An 11130-nucleotide genomic window follows, 5' to 3' on the forward strand; every position below is an offset into this window, starting at 1 on the left:
TATTTTAATATTCTTTTTAATAAAAAACTATTTACTTTTATGATATTATAAATTCAATTTACATTTAATATTAATTAAAATATTTTTAATTTGATAGTACTCCAACAACAGTTTTTTTTAATGAACTAGAAAACTTTAATACACTCATTTGAATACTGCGTCAAAAAATGCGGCTGACAGTATACGGGATTGCGTTCCGTTTTAAATAGTAACCAGTATAACTAACTATAAAGGAACGGCTTCACAGTATACTAAATTGACGTCACACTGTACAGTGGTCGCAGTGCATATCGGAACATACCCTAAGAACTACAGTAAGAACTAAGTAAAGTTTTCAATAAATAAAAATAACATCCACTAGATGGAAGCATAACACTGAAAACATAACATTTTGTATAGTCTCTGTTAGGACTAAGTTGTGGTATCCCTAACGCTAGTAACATCGAGGAATAATCAAGTGCGGGAAAAATTTTCAAATTATTCACAAAAATAATTATTTTTGACTAAAATTTGTCAAATAATGTAGTTAGCAACTTAGGTTTTTCTATCATTAGAATTATGATGAAATATAACCAAAATACTTGATAGATTTTAAAAATAAATTTTTTATTCGTTTTCTATGAACATCAGCATGTATGTATCATATGTATCCACATCAAAACTCGCAATGAAGTTCCTCCATTTTTACTCTTGAGTCATATTATATTGTTTTCAACTTCACCAGATCGTTTTTAAAGTGTAGATTAAATAAAAGCAGATTGGATTATTGGAAGATGATGTTAAATGTGACAAGTGATAATTGAAATAGAAATATAATTATCACAATTTTAATTTATTCTGAAAAATTATTAGTTATTATTATTGTTGTTATAACTATTGTTCAAATAATGATTATTTTCAAATTTCAATACAAAATTACTAGTGTTAAGATTATTTAAACTGGTAGGTGTTAGCTGTTAATGAACCGTCAGAATGTATATCGGACCCTAATAATCCGGTAAAATTAATTTTTTTCATGAGTACCTTAAACTCCAGTTAATTGACAATGAAATTTTTAATTCAATTATTTAAGAATCGTTTGATCAGAAACATATTGCATACCATAAGTATTGCATGGTATAATTAAAGGAATCAGAACTGAAATAATGTAAGCGATAAAAAAAATTTATTTTTCCTGAATTAGTAATTTTTTTTTCTTTTGCAGCAGAACGTTCTCTAAGCATAAAATAGTAGTGTCAAATAGAATTTTTGTTACTTATCGTTTTCGCTTTCGCCCCTTTAATGATCGATTTTTGTACGTAAAATATATGTTATTATTATTATCATCTACATCATCTATTGTGTTTATTGCTGTGTATTAGTTAAAAATTAATTTTTAAAAAAGTTTTTTGATTATTCTTCAATTCAATTTTCCTAAATTGATGGAAAAATCTTATATTTTAACATACTTACTTATTAACTTAAAATTGTTTATGTATTGTAAAAATTTATTTAAAAATTTTATACACTATAAACATAATTGGAGAAAAAGTTGACTGACAGAAGTTGACCCAGCAGTCAGCATTAAATTTTTCCTATTTATGAGAATGGAATGAGTAGACAGCTAATTCAAATATAGTTTTAAATAATTTTCAAGTTAACGCTTATAAAAAAAAATTTTTTTTAATCACACCGAAAGAATGTAAAAATATTTCCAAGTAAATTTTTTTTATTTTTGCAATAAATTACATATTTATAAGCTTAAAAAAAACTTTCGGACGTTAGCTACAATCATGATCATTTTTATTTCTGTCCTTATCGTTGAGATAAATGCTTTCAGATTTAAAAAGTTTATAGTAATTCATACAACTAAAGTCGTTCAGAAAGTCTAAAAGAATTTCAATTGGCTTTTATCTAAGACGGGAAACGAACCGTTATGCATATAATTCATATATCCATGTTTATGAATAATTAACCCATGATCAGAAATAATCATACCTAATTAGGTGCAACGAACGATAATGTATTTCTGCCCACACATGGATCATTTATGATCCTTCGCGGTTTTTTTATGGTAGAGTATAAGAATCTACATAACAAAAAAAAAATTTCAACAACAATAATTATTTTCCAAAGTTTTCGTCAATTGTGATGATCAATAAAATAGCATCTGATCATTACCATCTGTAATTCATGCATAACCATATATGATTAAAAGGCTGCACAATGTACCCGGTTAGAAAAGTTAGTCAAGCGAATTAGTTAGCTCACTGATCGATTTAGTTGCATTAGTAGTTTAACGAATTAAATTTACTTAATTATTCAACGGCTTAGCTGACTGCAATTTAATCAACTTATTAGCTAATAATAAGTGAATAGCTAAACCGATTGAGTGGCTAATTTTATTTTGTACAATTTAATTGTTAACTATCAAAAACATAGAAAATTCTCTTAAAAATAAGAAGCTTGAGATTTTTTCAACTTTTTTCCGCTAATTCAGCTAATCTGATTTTTTAGCTTCCTAATTAACCTGATTTAATTTTCTTACTGGCTGAATTGAACAGCCCTCCAGATTCACATTCAGTTATTTATTTTATTAGTTATGACGTTATGAATAATAAAATAGCCCTGACTCATAACATAAGAATGTATGATCATGAATTAAATAATCAACAATACGTAGAAAACAAAACCCCTTGATTCGAAAACAAATGTTTTCTTAAATTTTCACTTTTGTTTCAAGATTTTAAGTATTTCCAATTCAAGAAACTAACAACTGAATCAATAAATTGAAATTTTTGGATCAAAAGCAGAAATTTCTTCATTCATGAATTTTATGAATTCACTGAAGCACTTTACTGGTTTCAAGCAAGATAAACTATATACTTCGAACAAAAGTATTATTTTCTCTTGGATTAAAATACACGGTAACATTGGCTCAAGAAATTATCGATTTATTTTAAAAATATCGTTAAAAGTAAAAACTTTCGGACTTCTGTTACTTTCAATATCACTAAAAAAAAAATCTCAAATACGCTTTTAAACATTTTAAAATGAATTTTTCTTTTTTAACTACCTTCTTTAAAAATTTATAATTTTCATGAGTAAGAATCGATTGATTTCGGAAACCGAGTTTTCATCAAATCTTCCGAGTTTGAAATTTTTGGAAATCATTCTGACTATTTCACGCTGAACGTCCAGCCGCGTGTGTATCTATAGTGTGTAAATATACTAATATCATTCGATATCTATAAAACGAATCCATCAATTGAGACACGTAACACGGCTCTTAAAAAAATTATTACAATTTTAATTTAATTAGATTTTGAAGTCAATTGGTTAAACCGTTTCAAAGATATTCATAAAATAAAATTTATTTTTTTAGTCTTTTAGGGTAACTTTCAAATTTTTCGACCAATCGATTCAAGACCTTATCTATTTTATGTGCTTAAAAAACTGCACTGAATACTGGACAAAAGAATAAAAATCGAACGATGTGTTCAAAAGATATAGCAACTTAAGAGTTGATGTTAGTTTTACTAATTGGTACACAATTATTAAGTTTAATGCTTGGTTTTATTTATAGTTGAAATGACAACTGTATACATAAGTGTTAAATTAAAGTACAATAAATGAAAAAGGGACTGTTAGTATTAGGCAACAGCACCCGCTTGCGCTTTAAGTATATCTGCTCGACTAATGACCCGGAAAAGTGTTAGTTGTGACATCAACTTACGCCTATAACAAATAATGCAATATCAATGGCTATGGAAGGGGATAAAGGGTCAGAGTATAAAAATGCGAGGGACGAGGGTACTGTACTTGCAAGTACTGCATATCTAAAACTAAATATACTTCCAACTATTGAAAAAAATGTTCTAGAAGAATTCTTAGATTTAGCAGCTTGATGAGCTCAAAATCAACTAATTGGTAAATTTTCAGACATTTTGAGTTTGAAACTTATACAAGGTTTCAAGAATGACCTACAGCGTCAACTCCTTTTTATAAAAGATTTCTTTTTCTATTTTGAATGAAGAATTTTTTTTTTGAATCAAGAATAAAAAGTTCTTAAAAAAAAGTTTTTTATTTGCTGAAGAGAATTCATTTTGGATGAAGAATTTTGGTTGTGTTGATTAAACAAAATATAATCTTTAATGAAGTCACAATAGTTGTCAGTTGAAGATATTTTCTCTCTTGAGCTAAGATGAAATTTTAGACAAATCATTTTTTAAGCGCGATCACTGATTGTTATTCAATGTAAGTTTCTTGGGTTAAGGATTATTTGTCTTAAATCAAGAATTTTTTTTTTTTTTTTATCAGGGTAGGAATCTTATTGCAATAAAAAACTTCATTAAGACGCCTGTTAATTATCAAGTAGATTTTTAAATCGGCTTGTTCATAATTAATTATAATGATGTACGTTTCAAAACTTTAGATCACAAAAAATATTGTTTGTAAATTCGATCTTATACTTCTGACACTTAATTACTATACTTTTAATAACATTTCATAATTAATTAACTAATATATATGTATATTGATATTAATAGCAAAAAAAGAATGATATACAATATCTTCAGAGTTTAAATGCCTCTTCACCTAAGAAGACGTACCATCGATATGGAGGAATACTCAGGATCTGACATATCGGTCGTAGATGTCTACGACATTGCATCTGAGATAGGAAAAGAATGCGAAAAATTGATAGATTCTTTCGGAACTGATGCTGTTACTGGACTCATGCCAAAAGTTATTAATGCATTGGAGTTATTAGAAAACCTTGCTACAAAAAATGAACGAGAAATCACAACTGTGCAAGAATTGACCGCACGAATTTCGCAATTGGAAAATGATAAAATCGGAAAAGCAGAAGATCGGCAGAGATTTGAGAAAGTAAGTATCCTTTTATAAAATACTATAATATACTAGTAGTACTACTATACTAATTACTAACTTACATAATTCAAAGACAATCGAATCAACAAATGAGTTATAAAATTTTGTTTGATTTTGAATTATGATTCTTAAAATATCGAACTAAAAATTTGATAATATTCCCGTGTAACAAAAAATGTTCACAGATTGTAACATCAAAACGTGACACAATTACGAAAATTTTTTGGATATTTTTTAAACACCTGATAAAAAATCGAGAATGCTTAGAGAAATACAGAGTCTGGATTGATCGATAAATTTTTAGAATTTTGTAACGTTTTTTTTTTAACATTTTTTGAACATTTGGTGGATATTTTTATGACTTTTTCCTCCGTCACACTAGAAAAAATCTGTTTTCAGGTTGTCTTAAATTATTTCGAAAAAAGTCATATTAAAAATTTTTAGAATACTTTCATGACTTCTTTTCAAGTAACACAAGAAGAAGCCCTTATTTGAGGTGTCGAAGATTTGTCAAAAATATTTGATTTTTAGTATTTTTAAAAAATGTCTGGTGTTCAAAAAATATCGAAAAATTCTCGTGTAAAAAAAAAAATTGTCCCAAGCGTAGACATCTAAACGTGACACAATGAGGGACTTTTATTTGAGCAATTTTTGGAAATCACATAAATAGTCGGAAATTTTCAAATAGTTCATTTTAACAACTTTTTCGTGAATTTTAAGTATTTTCTTTAAGATTTTCGGAATACTTCTAAAACAATTTTAGAATCAACGCATTTTATTTTTAACAAATTAGTTAAAATTTTGTCCTCAAAATCTTATGTGAAACATTTTTTTAATAATCTTAAAACGTTTTTTGAACAAATTTAGAACAATTTTTAAACATTTTTGGAACGATTTTTAGGACAAATCTACAACTGTGCAAAAAAAATTATCTTTCCTAAAATCATTTAAAAAACGTTTCAAAATCGTCCTAAGATTTTTCTAAAAATGTTCCAAATTTGTTCTCAAAACAATCTAAAATTGTCCTAAAAATGTCGAAGAAATGTTCCATCCATTAATTTTCGGGCGAATCTACAGCTGTGCAAAATTAAATTAGCACTTTTTAATTCATTTAAAAATCGTTCCAAAAATGTCCCAAAATTGTTCTAAATTTATCCAAAATTTGTTCTCAAATTGTTCAAAAAATGATTTTAGATTATTAAAAAAATGTTCCCCATAAGATTTTAACGACAAATTGTATAACTAAATTGTTTAAAATAAAACGCGTTGATTCTAAAATTATATGAAAAGTACTCCAAAAATTTTGAAAAAAATACTCAAAATTCACTTAAAATGCACTATTTTAAAATTTTTTATTATTTATGTGATGTGCCAAAATTGTCCAAAAAATGTCCCTCATTGTGTATCACATTTGGATGTCCACGCTTGGGACAATTTTTTTTTCACACAGGAATTGTTCAAAAATGTTTAAAATATTTTTCAAAAGTGTTAAAAAAATGTTTAAAATGAATTTTTTCGAGGAAATTTTAGACAACTGAAAACAGATTTTTTCTAGTGTCATTAAGGAAAAAGTCATAGAAATTTTCAAAAAATGTTCGTAATTGTGTCACGTTCTGATGTTACAAGCTGTGAATATTTTTTAAACAATTTTTTTTACATGGGCTTGTCATTGAATTTGAATTATAAATGTTATGTATATTTTAGGAAGTTGAACAAACAGAAGAACACTGGAGACAAGAATCTCGAGATCTTGTTGGTATGGTCACAAGACTACAAGATGAAAATCGTAGACTAGCTGAAGCTCTTCAAGAATCTCGCAATGACAGCCAGGACAGCGGTAAACAATGTACTGATCCCTTTCCTCATACATTAATATTTTAACATCTATTAAGTGATTTTACTAATAATCAGATAATTTCCTTGATAACACAATTCTAACCAATTCATAGAGAAAATTAAAGGATAAAATTGACTAATATTATTCTACTAAAATTGTTAAAACAAATGATATGATGACTTAATATTATTCCGCTTTTTTTTCCCATCTTTGAAATATCCTGTAGAATCGAATGCTTTATAAATAGTATTTTCCTTGTCAGAATAGATTTAAATTAATAACGCCAAATGAGAAATCAGTATTATGATCAGAGCTTTAGATCTATGAAGCGCTAATCTTAGTTTCAATGATAAAAATATTTTTTTTTTAATTAGAAATTAATTTTATTTGACGTTAGGGTTGATAAATATTTTTATGATACCTGTTATTTCAGTTTAATTTCAAAGAAAATTATTAGCCAATACGTCAATTGTAAACTCATTAAATTATTTCTTTCCTTAAAGATAAGCATGTTTGGTTGGCTATAATAAACCAATTTTATTGTATCTGGGTCATTCAACAAAAAATCACTAGATTCGAAAAATCACATTTTTTTCATTTAGCTAAATTTTTAACATATTTTTGTATGTGTCAAAAAACGCTTACATGAAAATTTTTAATCTTTAATTTTTAAAAGTTTTTCAAGTATGAATTTTTGAAAATTTCAGAATAATAGTGTGTGATATGTCAAGGCTAAAAAATTCATAACTCGTAATCAACTTGTCATAATTTCACGGGAATGGAGTTATTTTTTTCGTCTTGAAATTAAGTTTTTGAAGAAAATTAACAAAAAATTGAATTTTCATTTTTTCAATTTTCTTTTCAAATTTTAAATCCAAATTTTGAGTTTTTTTGAAGAGCGACTTTTTTTGACATTTTTGAAAAAAATACATCTTATACTAAACTAAAAAACAAATATTTTAAGCTATTATTAAAAATAGGATTCGAATATCTTGGATTTTTAACCCACTTTTTTAAAATTGTTTTTGATATTTTGTAAATATTTTGGAAAAATTATAGCTTTAAAAATGATAATTAATGCCAATCTATTGTTCCAACCATCCAAAATACTTAACTTATTAGTAGAAAGATAAAAAATTATATTTTAACCGTCAATAGACTAATTAATCATTAAGTTTATTTTCTTAGCTTTCACCGCCAGTCAAGAAGTTGATATCACTGTATTACAACGGTTAAGAAGTATGATTGACAAGCAGAGAGATCAAATTCGTGCTCGCGATCGTGAATTATCACAAAAAAACTTAGAAATCGAAAATGTAAATTATGATTAATATTTTTTTAAACATCAAAAAATGCTTTCTGTATCATGTTTTTACTCAGCATTCATTTTTATGTATAGTTAACGATTCAAGTAGAAAAATTGAGCGCTGTTGGTAGAGAATTAAAGCGTAAACAACGTCAAGCACAAATGCAATCTCGTGGACTTGTTGAAGAACGAGCTGATTTTCTGGCACAATTACAAGATCAAAACCGTGAATTAATCAACTTAAGAGCACGACTTGGTCTGGCTCGAAAAGAAAATGAAGATTTGACCAAATCACAAGGGTGTCCTGATCTCACAAATAAAGTTGTTTACGATCTTGATGATCCAGATAGACCAAGATTTACGACCGCTGAACTGAAAGAAATTCTTCACGAACGAAATGAATTGAAAGCTCGAGTTTCTGATCTTGAAGATGAACTGGAACTCTATCGTCCTAAACCTGAAACGTATGTTTAATCATATTTTTTATTTACACTCATTTATGGTTACACTTACACATATATTTTACTCGCACTAAAAATTTTAATTTAAAATATTTTTAGTATAGCTTTCTTTCGTAATCGGGTGGTAAAAAACTTAATTAAAAAAAAAATGTTAGTTTATTTGCACCACCCTAATATCTGTATTATCAATAAACATTCGGTACATCCATAAATTCGGTCAAAAGAAAATTCTTTATCAGTATTTTTGATTTTTTAGTATACAGATTTATTTTGAAACACCTCAATTTACTATATTCTTCAATTTGAATTCTTTTTCCTTTTTATGAATCTTCTTACAATCAATATCGTTCAATGGAAATATGTTTTTTCTTATAGGCCAGAAGATGACAAAGATGCTCCTGTCCAAGGACCTTTACCTCATGAACCGGATGACGCGCCTTGGAAAAAATCTTCCGAATCGGGCATCCGAAAATTGTAATAAATGAAAATTATTTTTAATAATTAACTTTCTAAAATATTTTTTAATTTGAATTTAAAACACTCGAAATTATTCATTGGAATGTTTAAATTAAGTTTTGATGTTACAGCTTCCGGAAAATCTTTTCCGAAACCAGCAGCGGATTCTTAGGTGGAAGTAGTCCCAGAAGAAGCCTATCGAGTCTTTCGAAAATGGCCCTCTCGGGCAATGGTGCCAATGACACATCGATTTAAAAATTGTTAAAAACCAACCAAAAATCCCAATTATCAACGTAATTTTAATAATTCCATGCTATATTTTATTAACAAATTATTTAGTATATAAGGTAAAAGCCCCAATATATGATCATATACTGGTACATGATCATATATTGGGGCTTTTACCTTATATATATTTTAGTTATTTTATATTATGATTTGTAACTAGTCGATTAACAAAGAACAATGAAATCCCATTAAAATACAGTAAAAATTAATCACTTCCAATAACTTTGTAAATGATAGAAAATACTTGTTTTTTTCTTTAAAAAAAAAAAAAAAAAAAAAAAAAAATAGTTTTAATGATTATGTATCCGATTCTTTTTATAGACTAATCGTTAACCAAATATATGAAAGAAAATTGTTCATCGTAAAAAATAAATTTTAATCTTTAAATTATTTCAATTCATGCCAAAGTATATCTTTCTATCACTTAGGGCCAATCCGAGATAAAATTTTATCCAGGATAAATTTATTATTGCCAGTATATCTTTATAAACATGAAATATATTGGTCTAGGATAAAATTTTATCTCGGATTGAAAAACTGGCCCTTGGTAACTTATTTTTTACTACCATTTTTGAATAAGCAAGGATTAACTTCACATTGCTCAAAATTAATCTATTCAGTAGGAGTTTGAGTATGTATTCTGCCTATGCTTGACAAATTGTTTGACACTATCGACACTTTTTTTAAATTTGCATGCAGAAATTTTTTGACCTAATATATACGAACCATTGACGAAACTGACAAGATACAAATTTTCAAAAAACCCAACCTAAAAATATAGGAATGCAATTCTAACCTATGATATTTCTACACTCAATAATGTAATTTTTGAGCTGTGATGTTATATCACGGTTTACCTGGTCGCTGGAGGCGCCATCACGCGAGAATAAATTATGACAAGTTATAGCGCGAGAAATTCAGAAACCTATAAAATGGTTTATAGCACGCTAAGGAAAATCCCATTAATATTTTAGTCGTCTGGTCACTCTCTAGAAATTTCCCATCCGTTGTAATTAGAATAAGTATCGTAAAAAGATAAAATATTATTGTAATAGGATTAGAGTAAAATATATAGCTATAAGTTTAGTATTAGAGATACTCCTCAAGTGTTGTAGGCTTATAAGGTTTATTAGACTTATTACAAATTATACCTTAAGTACTATATTTTACATTTTAAGTATTTATGAAAGACAGTCTGGGCGGATTATTGACCCTTATTTGAGGACAATATTGTCTGGCCGCCAGGTCTCTAAAAAGGTTCCCAGTCATTAGGGAGTTGGGAAATTCTCTTGCCAGACTCAGGTATCCAGCATGGTCGGAAAGAGCGAGCACGCTTCGAGCTGAAGTCTACCTGAGAGGGGAGCAGCCAATCGAGGTTATCATCATTCTCAACTGTGGGACTCTAGTGCAGTAGGGGAAGCTGCCCCACCATCCCTTCTACTTCACTTCGGACTCGAGACCAAACTCGGAAGATCGGAATACCCTCAGCCCTCAGACTGATCTTACATCTTATTAAATACTGTAATGGTCCGATAATTTAATTTTGTGTAAAGTTTTTATCCAACAATATATTTAAATCAATTTAAACTAATAATTTTCTTCGCCGTTATTTTGAATGTTAAAAACCCAGTCATATATTATATTAATATTATATATATTAATATTTATTCATTCCTGCTATTTCAAAGTTGAGTATTTCAATATTCCCAGGCGAATTACGACCACGTCGGTATTCTAGACTCAATAAAATAAATTCACGCGCGGCCACTAGAGCTAGGACATAACAAATTGGTGACAGTGCGGTGGGATTCGCCGACTTTGATTAGCGGGAAATTAAGTGAAAGTGAAAATTTAAATCGGACTGGTGCAAAATAAAGTGTTATTAACAATAAAATCAAGAAAACTGT

General features: G+C 28.0%; 1 protein-coding gene across 6 annotated transcripts; it reads left to right on the forward strand.

Moving 5' to 3' along the window:
• Positions 1-676: 676 nt before the first annotated feature.
• LOC123262760 (RILP-like protein homolog) lies at positions 677-9619 on the forward strand. 6 transcript variants are annotated; one of them, XM_044725166.1, is made up of 7 exons: positions 677-1147; positions 4530-4872; positions 6580-6721; positions 7901-8028; positions 8112-8482; positions 8855-8953; positions 9053-9619. In XM_044725166.1, exons 2-7 carry the CDS (start codon positions 4567-4569, stop codon positions 9105-9107), a joined length of 1101 nt encoding a protein of 366 aa, XP_044581101.1. In that variant the 5' UTR covers positions 677-1147; positions 4530-4566; the 3' UTR covers positions 9108-9619. The 6 variants fall into 6 exon arrangements, with proteins under 6 accessions (XP_044581101.1, XP_044581096.1, XP_044581100.1 ...); XM_044725161.1 differs by having other exon boundaries at positions 678-1147; positions 9067-9619; XM_044725165.1 differs by having other exon boundaries at positions 678-1147; positions 6580-6712; positions 9067-9619.
• Positions 9620-11130: the final 1511 nt, after the last annotated feature.

Source organism: Cotesia glomerata, linkage group LG4 (assembly GCF_020080835.1).
Source record: "Cotesia glomerata isolate CgM1 linkage group LG4, MPM_Cglom_v2.3, whole genome shotgun sequence".
Lineage (NCBI taxonomy): Eukaryota > Metazoa > Arthropoda > Insecta > Hymenoptera > Braconidae > Cotesia > Cotesia glomerata.

Coding starts and splice junctions, on each gene's coding strand:
- LOC123262760 (XM_044725161.1), top strand. CDS start 4,567: ATGCCTCTTCACCTAAGAAGACGTACCATCGATATGGAGGAATACTCA. Junction 4,873..6,579: donor ATCGGCAGAGATTTGAGAAA/GTAAGTATCCTT, acceptor TGTATATTTTAG/GAAGTTGAACAAACAGAAGA. Junction 6,722..7,900: donor CCAGGACAGCGGTAAACAAT/GTACTGATCCCT, acceptor TTATTTTCTTAG/CTTTCACCGCCAGTCAAGAA.